This window comes from Condylura cristata, unplaced genomic scaffold (assembly GCF_000260355.1).
Source record: "Condylura cristata isolate star-nosed mole 26May11 unplaced genomic scaffold, ConCri1.0 scaffold00022, whole genome shotgun sequence".
Taxonomy (NCBI): domain Eukaryota; kingdom Metazoa; phylum Chordata; class Mammalia; order Eulipotyphla; family Talpidae; genus Condylura; species Condylura cristata.
This window is the reverse complement of record NW_004567123.1, coordinates 3,601,220-3,617,424: the sequence shown is the minus strand read 5'-3', so window position 1 is coordinate 3,617,424 and position 16,205 is coordinate 3,601,220. Positions and strand designations below refer to the sequence as shown.

Below are 16,205 nucleotides of genomic sequence, written 5' to 3'. Positions count from 1 at the left end.
CGCCTGGTCCATTATACTCCTGCTATGAGTGAAACCATCCGGTATTTTTCTTTCTCTTTCTGGCTTATCTCACTAAGCATGATCTTTTCCCATTGCTCTGTTATTTTAAACTGTTCCACATAAATTTCTCTATGGACTAATTCAGTGAAATTGTGTCTCTTTCTTGGCAGTAGTTTCTGAGATTAGCGGTTGTTAATTGCTAATTAATGTTCTGCCAACATCCGGGGTGCTTATACAGCTATCTTATACCCTAATTTTTTCCCCACATACTAGCTGGTCTATAGCCTTGGTTGTATCCCACTAGATCTGTGAGTCTCTTCCCAGTTGCTTTTCACAATAAGTTACACCATTTTTGATTTTTTTTAAAGTAAAATTGATGTATTGGTTTTAGATATATGATACAATGACTTGATATTTATATGTAATATGAACTGTTCACAGTATATCTGATGAGCACGTTTCACAGTACATAACTAAAACTATTTTTCTTGCGATGAATTTAAGATTTATTCTCTTAGCAACTTTTACATATAACATTTACTATCAACTATGATCACCATGCTGTACATCACTTCTCCAAGACTTATTTATTTTCTAATTGGAAGTTTGTACCAGTTGATCTCCTTCACCTATTTACTTCACCCATCAGCCTATCTCTGGTAACCACCAGTCTGTCACTGTGTACCAGAGCTTGATTTTCTCTTTTTTTTAAGAGTGCATAAAAGTGAGGTTATAAGGCATTTGCCTCTTCCTCTCTAGTCATTTGCATAATGCCCTCAAAGTTGTAACAAATAACAAGATTTCATTTTTTTTATACTATATCATTGTATATTTTTGCAGTGAACATGAGAGTGGATATATTTTTTCAAACTAGTGTTTCCATTTTGTTTGGATATATACCCAGAAATGGAATTGCTGGGTCATATAGTTTTCATTTAAAATTTTAAAATCAGCTTTCCCCTATTGTTTTCCACATGGTTGCACCAATTTATATTCCTACTAACAGTGACCAAGGAGTTCCTATTTTGCTCACCATTACCAGAATTTGTTAATGTTTATCTTTTTGATGCTAGCTAGATGATACCTCCTTGTGGTTTATGCCTAATGTTCAATGTTCAATTAATGTTGAAATTGTGTGTGCCAGGTTTCTTTGGATAGTAGATAGCATACAGGATTCCAGTAAAGTGACAGTATGGCAGAATGGGCACCACCTCTTTCACAGTCCCTTCAGGGAACCAGCTTGTGTGGCTGTACAAGGAACCAGTCCTTGAGCCACTGAAAGATGGTGTCATTGCATTTGATAATTCAGTGATCGTTGATAGAAGCCTTCTGTAGCTTGGAGGTGTGATAGCCATGCAAAAGCCCATTTCTAACACCGAGCCCTCTTTGGAGGTGGTGCTGGTCAGTAGCACGTGCATGTACAGAATCTCCCAGCACACCAAGCCTGAAATCTATAGGTTTGTGTTGAAGATGTAGGCTGTCAATGCCACCTGCCACATGGGGCTACAATTCTTGGCTGGCATGAATATGGGGTTAATTAATGGTGGGGTTGCTTCTGCTGTAGGCTGGGTGGCAAACACTAGATTTAGCTTCTAACACCCTAGCCATGTCACTAGTTCCCCTAAGGAGCAGCTGAACAGAGCTCTTTATGCTGTCATGCTAGAAGTTTCTCTCTTCACTCTGATCTTATATATCTTAGAAAATTAATTTCATCCATCTTGCATACTTTGTATCCTTGGTAGTACTTAGTGTAGTACTACTTCATTACATCTAGTGAAATTACAGTTACTGTGTGTGCTGGTTAAGCTCAGGCTGGTGGGTTCAAATCCTGGTCTCTCTAAATACTTCAGTAATTTGACTTTGAAAAAGCTACTTCTTTAAGCATTTGTGTTCTCATTTGTAAGCGGAATACTTTGTACATTACAAAGTATTGTGAGGCTAGAGTAGAATATTCCATGAGTAAATATCCTTAGAAAAGTGCCTCCCATATTTTTAAAGTATTGGTGATGATTAATACTTTTGGTTGACCAACATTAATAAAAATGAAGATTTAATAGATATTACACTTGGAAAAAATACTTATAACCTGCAAGTACTGAAACTTTCTGTTTGGTAACTATGACAAAACATACGGCCTGAATTTTTAACCCAAATACTATAATTTGGCACTTTCAATAGCCATTGGGCCATTTCTCCCAAAAATATTGCCAATAATTTGTAGTTTTCTAGATTTCTAGATTTGTAGTTTCCAAGCTGCTTCAAAGGAAATCTAAAGCTGAATTCTATAGTTTGGCATTTGACTTCCGTAATTGGGAGTTCTTACTACAGTGAAGGCACTATTCGTGGTTTTTTTAATGATGCTGTTAAATACTGCCTACATTTAAACAAAAATGCATCTATACCATTAACTGTTTCTAAATATAGTGGTTTCTGTCTTACACTTGAGGTACCAGAAAGCCTTACAAAGTTGACTGTAATGTAGTTTGATGTGAAAATCAGTTTAGGGGCTTACTCCAAACCTGTGCATATATTTATGCAGAGCCACTATTTATTTATACCATCTCTACTATTTTAAATGCCTTCTTAATCTTGATTTCTTGGCATCTTTCTGCACAAGTAGGATAACTTGCCAACACCTATTTGAAATCCATATATCCCTTTTTCCATGAAGGAAAAGGAGAAAAGGGCTTCCTGTTGGGAAGAGCTATCTTGACTGCCAAACCTATGTAGGTGTGGTTTGTATTTCACTTGGGAAATACTAATCAGGCAAGGTTATCTGTTTTCTGATATTGCCTCTTTCAAGCTGCCTTGTCCACATGTGACCTGAGAGGAGGAGGGGAAAGAAACATCTAGAGGTTCCCTTCCATGGCTTTTGAAGTGGCTTTGGTGATGGTTCATGCAGAGGCTCTTCCAGAACCCTGTTTTCCCACTTGTCAGCTTATTTTAATTGTATACTCCATTTTGTCAGATTACTGACTTTCCACATCTTAAATATCTCTCATGATTTCTCAACTATGAGAGGTTATTTTGGTTTTCTAGTATAGTTAGACATAATTGTAGTTATTTCGTTGCTTATTTGCCTTTCATGTGGCCTAGGGGTAGAAAAGGTACAAATATTGTCAAGAAAATCTACAAATAGTGAAAAGTTATTTAAAATGAGTTTATTTTAGGTTTTAGAGTGGCTCTTCTTTTAGCTCTCTTTGATGGGTTAAGGATCTCTTTTTAATCAGCGAGAGTTTAAAGATCTGTTTTGCAAGTTGGTACTCTGACAAGGCTCTTGAGGAATGATTTCCTTTGTTGAGCATTAAAATTCTCTTTTGAAAAAATAAACTCTAAATGTACATGATTAACTTCTGGACATAATTATAGTAGTGCTCAGAGGAAAATATGTACAGTTTTCTTATTATGCTTAAAACTCTTTTCTCAATATAGGACCACCTATATTCCCTTCCACATGCTTTATTTTCTAGATAGGAGAAATAGCCATTGTCATACAACTATAACATTGATTGACAAATAATATGTCTAGTGCTGTGCTAGGCACTAGGGCAGAGATTAGCAAGCCACTGACCTGTTTTTTGTAAGCAAAGTTTTTTTGAAGCACAGCCATTTTCATTCATGTCTATCTTGGCTTTACAAAGACACCTATGAGTAGCTGAGATCATTTGGCCAAGTCTAAAATATTTTATAATCTGGCTTCCTAAGGAGTAATATAAAGAAAGTAGATCTTGACTGCACTGACTGTGGTATCTTCTGGGTACATAAGAGGAAAATGTGGATTTTGGAATGTATATGTTAGGTGAAGAGAAGGAGAGCATCCAACTTTTAGAGTGTTTGCTACTGTTTGGAAGTTTATGTTCAGTGGACACCTCAAAACTGACCTCTTTCTCTTACTAACACTTTCTTAGTTCACTATTTATAATTCAAATATTTCTTTCCAGTTTCACAGCATATTTGTATAAAATACTCTGATAGCATCTTCCCTGTTTTACCCTTACATCACTTTGGTACTCTTTTCTCACAGTTATAAGATCAAATTAAAACCCAATCTCATTTTCGTTCTTTCAAAGATAACCACTGTCTTGAAATTGGTGTTTATCATTTCCTTGCTTTTTCTTCTATGCTTTTATTCTGTATGTGTTCATCCCTGAACAATACCTAATATTTGTATGTCTATTTTATAACTTTCTGTAAGTGGTATACTATATGTTTGTAGATTGTTGTTTTGGCCTAACAGCATATTTGTGATAATTCATCTCTGTTGCTTCGAATTGTCTATCTGTCATTGCATTAAATGGGCATAACAGTTTATTAATCCTACGGGGTCTTTATTATTATTATTACTTATTATTATTAATTCTATGGGGTCTTTTTTTTCCTAGTTAAGTTGACCTTTTTTTGTTTCTGAGCAACTTTATCAAGGTAATTTATATCTTATATACCTGTTTATATTATACAGTTCAGTGTACACTTCGTGTATATATAGTTTATATATACATAGAGCTGTACAACAATCACCAATTTTAGAGCATTTTTATTCTCAAAACAGGTGTACTCACATCAGTTACTTCCCTATCTCTCACCCTTCCTCCACTCAGAATGAAGCTAATCTGTTTTTGTCTCTGGATTTGTCTGTTCTGACTTTTGATATAAATGGGATCTTTTGTGACTGGCTTTCACTTACCAGAATGTTTTTTGGTTTATGCATGATGTAGCATGTATTGATAGGCTTTAAGTTCACAAAGCTTTGCATTACAAATGACACTGGATGTACAGGAGAACTGTTATATATATATATATATATTTTTTTTTTTTTACTATGTTTTATTAGTAGTAACAGTAAAAATCTAATGTTCTTGCCATTGCTGAAGCTGAGTGTCTTCAGGAGCAAATAAGGCTCAGTCCTTTCCTGTTGAAGAAATTACTGTGTAGTTAGATTAAAAGGACAAATTAATTACAAAACCATGGAAGTACTGCAAGTGAAGAAGCAAAATTATGAAGAACTACAGGAGGAGCAGTTAATTTCTTGGGAGACATGTATAGAGTGTTATAAAGTGAATGTCATTTTATTTGAGTCTGTACCCTAGAAAATTAATAAGATTTCCAGTAGTGTGATATTGACAGGAAAGGAGAAGCAATGCGCAAAGACAGTGCAAAATGAAAAAATGTTTTTCAAGAAACATTTTAGAGAAATAAGATGGAACTAAACAGTATTGTGACAGGACAGAATAGTAATGGTCCATGCTTGTTGGTTTGCACTTGCTACATCAAATCACTAGAAAAATTATACAAGATTAAGATATAGTCATACTTGTAGGGGAAAAAAGCTGACAGTGCAATATGTAGGCTGGAGGCTGGAGAATATTGAGATGGAACAGTCTGTACAATTATACTAATCTTTTTGGTGAGGGATGGTGCCCTGATTTTTGTCATTAAAGATGAAATGGTGGGGCATTTTTCATTAGGTTAAGTTACCAGGACTTACTGATAATGTGTAGTGAGGAATTCTAGGAACTGTACGATTATGCCTATGGTATCTCTTGGACAACTGAATTATTTGGGAATTTGAATAAATAGCCCCTACACTGTCCAGATTACCTTGTGATATTTGTAGTTATCCACTCTGTGCAGAAGCAACATCTGCTTTTACTTTAAGGACTATGATAAGCTTATCATATGCTTTAAAGATTACTAATATGTTCTGTTTTCAGTTCAGAAATGAAACCTAGGTTCACCACTGAGATGTGTCAACTTCAGACATGAACAAACTATTAATTATCACTTCTTCATAGCCAAAAGAATGCAATGGTGTAAAGATTCCTGTTGATGCCAGTAAACCTAATCCAAATGATGTGGAGTTTGACAATCTGTATTTGGATATGAATGGAATCATCCATCCCTGTACTCATCCTGAAGACAAGTATGTAACCTGTTTTGGTCACTGCTACCACAAATTACAAGGAGTACTGTATTATATTACATTATTTACATATCATTACAGACCAGCACCAAAAAATGAGGATGAGATGATGGTTGCAATTTTTGAGTACATCGACAGACTTTTCAATATTGTAAGACCAAGGCGACTTCTGTACATGGCAATAGATGGAGTGGTAAGTACTAAAATAATTTAGGAGGTTCTTTTTTTTTTTTTTAAAGATTTTATTTTATTTGTGCATACAGAGCTGGGGTACAGGCCAGAGGCTCAGGGGCAGCGAGAGGCTTCACCAGAGACAGAGCGGGGAACAGAACAGGCAGATCAACGAAGTACACTGCTGAGGGGAGCAGCGGGCGGATCAGGAGAGGTCTGCCACGCCATGTTGTCACCTCCGGGGCAGGCGGGAATCGAACTCAAGAGGAAGCGGCTTTAGATTCTCAGTGCTGTGCTTTAACCCGCTGCGCCACCAGGGAGGGCCTAGGAGGTTCTTTTTTTACCTTTCCTTGCTGTGTTTCCAGCTTCTAATCTGAAAGATAAATAATGTGAGAGTTTGAGGGGAAAAAGCCTCATTCTTCAGTCAGTTATTCAAACAGTTTTTATGTCTGGCTTGTGCTAGAAATTCTGGGGGTTTTGGCAGCTGCCCTTGCTTTGAAGGTTTATTGCTAAGGGGACAGAAACATAATTCCATGCGATTAGATATTTATAGACTTTATAGACACTCATTATTAAATGCAGGGCATTGAGGGAAGTTGGAAGCCTGTGTTACTAAGGGAATTAGGTAAGAGAAGACAATTAGCTAGGAGATGGGATTTCGTTTTTTTCTCAAATGTGTTACATAAAAGCACCTTGCACAATTTTGATCACACTGACACATATAGGCAGCTGCAGTTGATTTAGAAAAGAGTAGTATGTTGATTTGAGAAGGCCTTACCTGCCACACTCAGGAATTTGGACTCTATCTTAGAGGAAATACACTGTCCTCTAATAATACCAAATAGCTTAGGTTATAAACTTTTTGACCAGCAAACTATGTAAGGATTCATGGACAGTTCAGATAAGTCATAATCCTAAATTTACTTTGTCACATGCAAATAGATTCTTTTTCTTTTAGATTTAGTCATCCTAGTGACTAATGGAATCATTTTCAAAAATCTAAAAAATCTTTGGGTGTAATATTAATTTTTCTGGAAGGTTCTGTTCACAAAATGAAAAACTGCCTAATAACTTGTGAAGTTACTCTTAAAGTGGGGTAAATAATAACTTGTGAAGTTGCACTTAAAGTGGGGTAAATAATAAAGGAAACACCAAGTATGTCTTATTTGGAGCATATTCATTTAACATCCAGGTAAATTTCTTGAAGGCAGATCTTTAACTTTAATCCAGTATGTCTTTACTACAAGATCAAGTATAAAATATGTGCATATTTGCATGCATATACATGCACATGTCTATAGCGTACTTTTTGTTAAAATATAAATGTGAATTTTAATGCTTGCTACATGAATTAGATGGTCTCACTTTACAGGGGCTGTTTAAAAAGAATATAAAATAACTTATTTTAGATAAAAACAGGACACTTCAAAGTATCTCTCCCTGCCAAAACTGAGTTCAGTAATATCAAAACTTTATAATCTATTTAGTTATTTAGGCCTACCCAGTGTTTTAAATTAAACTTAGTTAAATGGATTTTAAAAGTATTTTTGTTAAAATTTTGTTCCTTTCTGACTGTTAAATTGTAGACAGTGGTAATTAAGAACCTTAATGTGGGAAATACAAAATAGAAACTGACAGAACTGACAGATCAGGCCATAGTTTTCTGTTAGCTTTAAGGGAATTAATGAATCCCACATGGGGACTTTTTTTTTTTTTAAGGTGTGGACACAGAGTATATTAACCTGATTCTGGTTCTGTAGCAACTACTCATTGTAAGCTAATTGGATGTTTACGTGAGCTTTCCTTTTTGGTACCTTAAAGCACTAGAACTCACTGGAACTGACATTAGGTTGTGTGCCCTACAGCATTAGGCTTCCTAATGCTGTGACTTCCGTAGAATGTTTATCCTTTTGACGTTGTTAGTCATGTGACTGAACTCAGCTTTTAGGTTCTTGGACTAAATTAAGTTCTCAGGATCTTTCATGTTTGACATGAAAGGATTATTAGACATTATTACTTACTTTCCTATTTTTAGTGTAGTACTTTTACAAGAATTGATTCAAAATAATGTACAGAATTTAGTTTTGAGTAACATGTGACTATAAAATGCATATTTTAGGCACCACGTGCTAAAATGAATCAGCAGCGTTCGAGGAGGTTCAGAGCATCTAAAGAAGGAATGGAAGCCGCAGTAGAGAAGCAACGAGTCAGGGAAGAGATATTGGCAAAAGGTAAAGAATATGCAACTTGAAGTTGTGCTTTCTACAAGATGAATGCAGAAATGGAGGGGTTGTAATTTTTCTTTATGAATAGATGATGTTTTTAATTTGATTAGGGTCCCAGGCTAGTCAAGAAAAAAATATGTTGAGGAAAAGTAGTTTGTGGAATCCCTTACTCGTCAAATAAACTTTATTTCCAAATGCTATAGTTAAAAGGATATGGAAATAAAAGAAGGAAATTCTCGTTGAGTGAGCAAATTGTCAGCTCTTTCAGTGCAAGTGCAGCTTTTAGTTAACTTTCATTTTTCTGTAAAATAGAAATACATTAAGAATGGTTTTTATCTCTTTTTCATATGGAAGCTATAAACACATTCAATATAGGTTGTTGTAGGAGTCACTGTACTACGAGGGTTTCCCCAGCTTTGAAAGTAGGGGTGGGGATACAGTTATCTTTGCAGCTTACCAAAGCCTTGGAATTCCCAGTGGGTGTGCATCTAGAAAGAAGGTCAAGAGGTCAAAGGGACCTTATGTCCCTGGGATTGATTCTTTCCCAAGATCTCTCTGTATGAGATAGGATGTGACTGAGGCACAGTAATTTATTTAGTGTTTTGTTAACTGTTAGTTATTGACTCAGGTTATTGCTCTTAGCAGTTCAAAAGAGATTTTTAAGGATGATTTCTTTTTTTGAAGATGCTGTACACTATATTTGTATTTTGAGTAGCTAAATAGTGACATAGAGGAAAAAATAGAATTTATCCCTTTAACTGATAACTTCATTTTTTTATATAAAGCTGTGATAAACTCAGCATTTTAATTTTGTTTTACAAAGACACCATTATCTGAAGAATTATTACCAAATTGAACTCTTGATTTGTGTGTGCACATGTACTATTGCAGAGGACATTAGGAAGAGTGTCATAATTTTTATATTTTTATATAGCAATGTAGTATCTTTCTGTATCACATTGTTTGAGGATAATGTCAAAGCTTAACTTAAATTTAAGGGGAGGATTCTTTTTTTCTTCCCCAAAGGGAGACCATTGTTCCTCAGATGAAAATGCTTCTCTTTCTTTTGTATTTGAATTTGTTGTTGTTCTGGGTTAATATTAAGTAATTTACTTTTCATGAAATGAAGCAAACATTGCCTCTTTTTCTCTAGGTGGTTATCTTCCTCCAGAAGAAATAAAAGAAAGATTTGATAGCAACTGTATTACACCAGTAAGTAATCTCATACTTTGCTAGCTATTGCAAACTCTTAAATGGTAGATTAATTTATTTCTTTCTATTATTTTAGGGAACTGAGTTCATGGACAATCTTGCTAAATGCCTTCGCTATTACATAGCTGATCGTTTAAATAATGACCCTGGGTGGAAAAATTTGACAGTAAGTTTCACATTTTGGTACTTCAGAAAGATTAGGGTGATCATCTGAGACTATACTTTGATATGACTGGTAATATTGTCCTCCCCTTCCCCCTCCCAATAAAATAGTAGTTGACTGTCAGAGAAAAGAAGATTCTAGGGCTATTAGAAAAGGGGAAGCTTGCATGGTCCAGTTTTAAACAGCCAAATTTTCTTTCAAAGCCAGTTTTTCCTCTTACCATTACTATGAAATGGGACTTACGGTTTTTAAAATGTACATATGAGAAAGTAATTCTTAAATGAAAGTTTCTTTTAGTAGAAATCAAAATACAGCAAGATTAAAATTGTGGGGCTCCCTTTAAAGTATGGCTATGTTTTACTAAGTATTTAAGATCTAAACAAACTTTTATGTAACTTAGGTTCTTGAGTTTGTTTTCTGATTAACTGAATGTGGAAAATTGTATTTAATGGGTGGGTATCTTTTACCACTACCCCTAGAGCTCCATATGGCTTGGTGCTATATCTGGGTAGCAGTGAGAATAGTTGAAACTTGTGAACTCAGTTTTTCTAATAACTAAAGCTGACCCAGCAATTACATTTTTTATATTTCATGTAGAAAATTGATCATGTAATGGTTTTGCTGATTAGCATATGTGCTCAAGCACATACCCGCCCCCTTACTAAGAACTTCCAATTATTGAGACTTATCTTACTAGAATTACTTTAATTAATTTTCAGATACTCATTTCTGTTGATTTTCATGTTAGAAAATTAGGGTTGAGACCCTCCCTGGTTGCGCAATGGGTTAAAACACTGCACTAAGACGCTAAACCCACTTCCGCATGAGTTAGATCCCCGGAGGCAACCACATGGCGAGGCAGACCTCTCCTGACCTGCCTGCTGCTCCCCTCAGCAGTGTACTCCGTTGATATGCCTGTTCTGCTCCCCGGTCTCTCTCTGGTGAATCCTCTCACCCTCCACATCTCTGGCCTGTACCCCAGTTCTGTATGAATAAATAAATAAATCTTAAAAAAAAAGAAAATTAGGGTTGAGCTGAAGGTGTTGAAACTTTTTTATAGGTTATTTTATCTGATGCTAGTGCTCCTGGAGAAGGAGAACATAAAATCATGGATTACATTAGAAGACAAAGAGGTAAAAATCACTTGTAAATGGATGAATATAGTATTCTGCCCTTGTCCCAATAGATGCTTAAAACTGTGGACTGAATTCTATATATATGTATATATATATATATATATATCATGTTTTTTTGTATATATAAATACCTATAATAAAGTTTAATATATAAATTGGACACAGTAAGATACTAACAACAATAACTAAGAATAAAACAATTTTGTAACAATATACTGAAAATTATGTGATTGAACTCTCAAAAGTCTTTTCCATATGTTATATTTTTGGACTGTAGTTGACCACAGGTAACTGAAACTATGGAAAGTGAAACCATGAATTAAGGCGGGATCACTGTATTTGTTCTACTTTAAAAAAAAAAAACAAACCACATATAGAAAATTTTTAGTGTGATACTCCTGTGGTACAAAATATTTATATAGAAACATTCTCGCTTCTTTAGCTCAACCTAACCATGATCCAAACACTCATCATTGTTTATGTGGAGCAGATGGTAAGTTTCTTTGTGATCTGATTCTCTTGTTTTAGACCATAGCAAGTCAGTGGGTTAGAGGGTTGTAATAGATTTTCATCATTGGCTGAAAATTATAAAATGCCTTGCTTATTTCATGTTTGAGGTGGGACTAGTGTTGATTTGCTTAAGCTATGATCATATTCACTCATGAATTTTAAAAATATTTTTCAACCCTTTAATACTGCTGCACATGTCTTGAAAATGGAAAATTTCTTCTCCCTGGTATCTGGAAGACATTGTTGGCAAGAACTGCTAGGAAGTTTTAGGCTTTTGGCTTTGCTGCTGCTGCTTGTATGCTCAGTTGGGCTTTTCTTTGCATTTGTGTTTCATGTAAAGTAATGTCTTGTGTCTCAATGGCAAGGATCTTCTCAAAGTGCTCACTGTTTAGTGTTTTGTCGTTGTTGATTGATAGCTGATCTCATTATGCTCGGCCTTGCTACACACGAACCCAACTTTACCATTATTAGAGAAGAATTCAAACCAAACAAACCCAAACCATGTGGTCTTTGTAATCAGTTTGGACATGAGGTCAAGGACTGTGAAGGTTTGCCAAGAGAAAAGAAGGGAAAGGTAAGAACTTTGAGATGATAGTAGCTGCCTCATTTTTAAAATTTTTATTGTGATAAAATGTACACAATACAAAATACAGTATTTTTACCAGTTTTAAATTCAGTAGTATTAAGTATATTTAGACAACTTTTTGAAATGGATAAAGAGAAGACTGGTTTGATTGTACCTGCTCACTCTGTTACCCCCAGAAAGGTATATCTTTTTTTTTTTTTTTTAAATAATATAAGAATTTATTTTTACATCATTTTGTGCCTTTTTCCATCTCAGTTATAATCCCCATGGGCTTCCCATCACCAAATCACCCGTGTGCCATCACCATAGTCCAGTGCATTTTCCTCCCCCCACTGTTTTTTAATCCCACTCCCTACTCCACCTCCATAAAATGTCTCTGGTATATAGCTGTTCATTATTGTTGTTATTTAGAAAAGTATATCTTTTAAAGTGCTTTAAAACAAATACTCTTTCAAAAGCATGCACACACTCATTTCTTTCTACTCTTCACTTTCTCTAACATAGCTTACTTTCATTAGGGTCAAATGTCATAGGTAGTTATGCCCACTGAACATGATTTGTTTACAGAATTTGTTTGAAATGGTTATTTCTAAAAGGAATTACTAATCAATTATTTTAATTTTCTTGATACTTTTAAGTTACACATAATTTCTATTTATTTTGGGTTCACTTATTATATCCAATACCCTTTAAAGGGGTTTCCATCTGTTTTAAGATTATCATGCATCTTTAAAAGAAATACTGAGAAAAATAAAGCAGGTAAGAAATATAATTATCATGCATCTTTAAAAGAAATACTGAGAAAAATAAAGCAGGTAAGAAATATATGACTTCATATTTGTAACAAATAAATGTTTTTGTTTCAGCATATACATAGAGAAGGGTGTAGTATTATAATTAGTTGGGTTATAGGTCAGAGTTTAGCAAACCATGGCACTCTGGATTTCACCTATGAACTAAGAATGGTCTTTATATTTTCAAAGGGTTATAAAAACAATAAAATGTGAGAGAATATACATCAAGATTATTTGTCTTCCATATGCTATAAAATAGTTACTATCTGGCTCTACAAAAAAAAAAAAGGATTATTTGGTGTTTGTATTTTTATTGGTGGTTTGTCTTTAAAATGGTTTGTTAAGTTCCTTTTAATTTGATATATATAACATTAAAATGGATCTTACTTTAGAAAAAGTTATAATACTTGTTTGCATGGGGAAAAATACAGGATTTAGAGAAGATTTGTTGAATTTGTCCTTCCTTTCTTGCAGCATGATGAACTTGCAGACAGTCTTCCTTGTGCTGAAGGAGAATTCATCTTCCTTCGTCTTAATGTTCTCCGCGAGGTATGTGGCAGTAACATAGGAAGTGGCACTCTAAAGCAGGCTGCCTTCTGATAGTTTTAATGACAAAGTTCTTTTTTGGTTGTAGTATTTGGAAAGAGAGCTCACCATGGCTAGCCTGCCATTCACATTTGATATTGAGAGGAGCATTGATGATTGGGTCTTCATGTGCTTCTTTGTGGGAAATGACTTCCTTCCTCACCTGCCTTCATTAGAGATTAGGTATGTGTGTTTGTGTGGGTTTTTTTAACTGCAATTTTAGCCATCTTGCCTTTATAGTGCATATTGGTCCTAATGCATAATGTTTGTTTCCTGGTGGCAGGGAAGGTGCAATTGACCGTTTGGTTAACATATACAAAAATGTGGTACACAAAACCGGGGTAAGTTTACTCTTAAATAATTTCAAAACAAAAGTATTTGCTTTTATAAGAAGATCATTTTACATGTATTTTATCACTTACAGGGTTACCTTACAGAAAGTGGTTATGTCAATCTGCAAAGAGTACAGATGATCATGTTAGCAGTTGGTGAAGTTGAGGATAGCATTTTTAAAAAGAGAAAGGATGATGAGGTAAAGTGTTTCTATTGCAGTAGCTAAATTGCTCCTGTCTCTAATAGGCTATGATGATCCTCTGATTGTAATTTTTATCTCTTTGAGTGTGTTTTTATATCATTCTAGTGTATCATACATTATTGTAATCGTGAGTGGTCGGTGCTTTGATTATTTTATAAAGGGTGTGGTGCTTTGTGGTACTATATTGCATATTGTTTTGAGTTGCATTGTAATTTTTTCTCCACAATTTCAATTAAGATATGCATTCAAATATTGTGTAACCAATGGGATATGAAATGAAAGTTTCAAGGCTAAAAGAATGGTGGGATTAAACTAGTTGCCTCATTCATTTGAAATACTTAGTTTCAGAAGATAGTTAAATTCTAGAAATTTATAGGGAGTAGCACACCTGGGTTAGATTGCATCAGCAAAGGCAGAGTGTGGCAGCTCTGAGTAAGACATTTAAACATAAAAGATGTAACAGAAAAAATGTAAATAAAATTTTTAAATTGCTAAAAAAAAAAAAAGTAACAAAGCTCTGGAAGAATGACTACATACAAAAAAGGGTGAAAAGCCCAGGTCCTTGGCTTGGGTAGTTGGGAGTTCCCTGGTTCATTTAATTGATATTACAAGCAGTGGGGGTAGAACAAGTTAGGGTAGAACAAAGTAGAAATTGAGTTCTCTTTTGGAGATACTGAGTTTGAGGGCCCACAGAACAGAAAAGTCCAGGAACAGTTCAATGGAGGGGTATAGAACTCAAGGTAGAAGTCTTTTGAAAGGAGATTTGAGTATTATTAACAGTTGGGAAATACTTCAAGTCATGAGTGTGAACTTAAAATATCTGACAACTTGTGAAGTCAAAGCACCTCCCATAAAGCCTCATTGTGTGGACTTTAAAGGAGATAGAGAAGACCAAAATTTAGAGAGCTAGAGATGGAGGACATCCTAAGGGAGGAGAATCTTGAGTGTCAGAGTAAGATGAACAGGTAACCTGAGGCTTTCTGGAGGGGCAAGGCACAGTGGGTTAAAGGGTGGTTGTGGGGGTGTAGCAGGAAAGGCAAACCATGGTTAGAAAGTAGCTTCTTAAAGAGCAAAGGAAGTCCTTCCAGAAATTGATTTTATAAAAAAATTATGGCACTAATTTGAGCAAATAGCAGCATCATATTGCTACTCTGCTTATTGATCTTAACAGATTAAAACATGTTACTCTGTTTATAGCTAATGAACTTTTTTTTTAGAACTTAGGAAACTGTTTTATGTAAGAGTGAATTGAAAGTACTAGCCTTTGGTATTTGTCAGTCTTCTGTGATGGCAAGATTTTTTCACAGGTAAAATTCAGATAACAGAACTAACTTTGGAGTATCAAATATCTGCCAGAACAACCATTTTTAAGTAAGTCTTATAATGGCTCCACTTGACCTGCTGCCATTTATACTTAAGAAAAAATTACACTTATTGTGTACTATTTGGTGTAAAATCCTTTGTGACTAGCATGTTCCGTACCCTTAGATATTGAAACTAGTTGGCATAAGAGAAACCTAGTGTGGATTTGATAGACACCATTGTGCTTCAGGTGTAAGTAAATGGTTTCCATTTGGCCAGATGGAGAGGGTATTTTAAAGTTTTTTATCTTTTTTGTTGTCCCTGATTTCAGATGAAATCCTTCCGTTGAGCCCTGGGGAAGTTTTGAACCCTCAGAAACTTAACATAAAACTATCCAGGTGTATTTTCTCAGACAGTATGTTAATGGATTTTGACAAAACTCCGAAGAATTTTTAGCCCGAAAAGATTAAAGATCGGCAAAGGCTTTTTCTTTTTGCTTATTTATAACTAGCACCTTTAGATATAAATGCTTAAGTAACTAGCAGGATAGTAGAAAAGAAATATGTCAATATTTGTTATTAAAATGAGCAGTTAGGCCAGACATGAGCTTCTTATTTTATGACAGTGATGTTTGCCTTTTGTCTGAAAAATAGTGTTCATTTATTAAGCAAATTAAGTATTTACCATAAAAATTCCTGACATGGAACTTCAATTCTTCCTGGGCAAATGGACAATAAATACAGAAACTTAGTAATAATCTGTGTAATGTGTTAGAGTGGTAAGTGTTGTGAAGTAAACTAAAGTAGGTGAATTAATGTGTAGGAAGATGGAAAAGAGGAGGTTGCAATTCTAGGAGAGGTTACTAGAGAATTCCTCTGACAGATGGAAAACCCTGAAAGATGTGAGGAAGTGAACCATAAAAGATATTAGGAAGAGCATTTCAGACACAGGGAAGAGTCAGTGGAAAGACTCTAGGGTAAGAGCATATTCAAGACATTTAAGAATGGTGAGGAGTCAGAGTGTTAGGAATAGAGAAAGTGGAGGGAAGGTAGTAGGAGAAGTCAAG

At 34.9% G+C, this 16,205-nt stretch overlaps 1 protein-coding gene across 2 annotated transcripts in view; it reads left to right on the top strand.

Annotated features, from left to right (window-relative positions):
• Positions 1 to 16,205, top strand: part of XRN2 (5'-3' exoribonuclease 2) — an 83,693-nt gene that overhangs the window by 12,664 nt on the left and 54,824 nt on the right. The window contains exons 2-13 of one of the 2 annotated variants that reach the window (XM_004687137.2): positions 5,793 to 5,920; positions 6,002 to 6,113; positions 8,211 to 8,322; positions 9,470 to 9,528; positions 9,605 to 9,694; positions 10,752 to 10,824; positions 11,270 to 11,320; positions 11,754 to 11,911; positions 13,192 to 13,266; positions 13,352 to 13,485; positions 13,586 to 13,643; positions 13,727 to 13,834. In XM_004687137.2, the coding sequence (XP_004687194.1) occupies positions 5,793 to 5,920; positions 6,002 to 6,113; positions 8,211 to 8,322; positions 9,470 to 9,528; positions 9,605 to 9,694; positions 10,752 to 10,824; positions 11,270 to 11,320; positions 11,754 to 11,911; positions 13,192 to 13,266; positions 13,352 to 13,485; positions 13,586 to 13,643; positions 13,727 to 13,834 (1,158 nt within the window). The remainder of the gene's footprint in view (positions 1 to 5,792; positions 5,921 to 6,001; positions 6,114 to 8,210; positions 8,323 to 9,469; positions 9,529 to 9,604; positions 9,695 to 10,751; positions 10,825 to 11,269; positions 11,321 to 11,753; positions 11,912 to 13,191; positions 13,267 to 13,351; positions 13,486 to 13,585; positions 13,644 to 13,726; positions 13,835 to 16,205) is intronic. The other variant, XM_012728346.1, reaches the window with a different exon arrangement.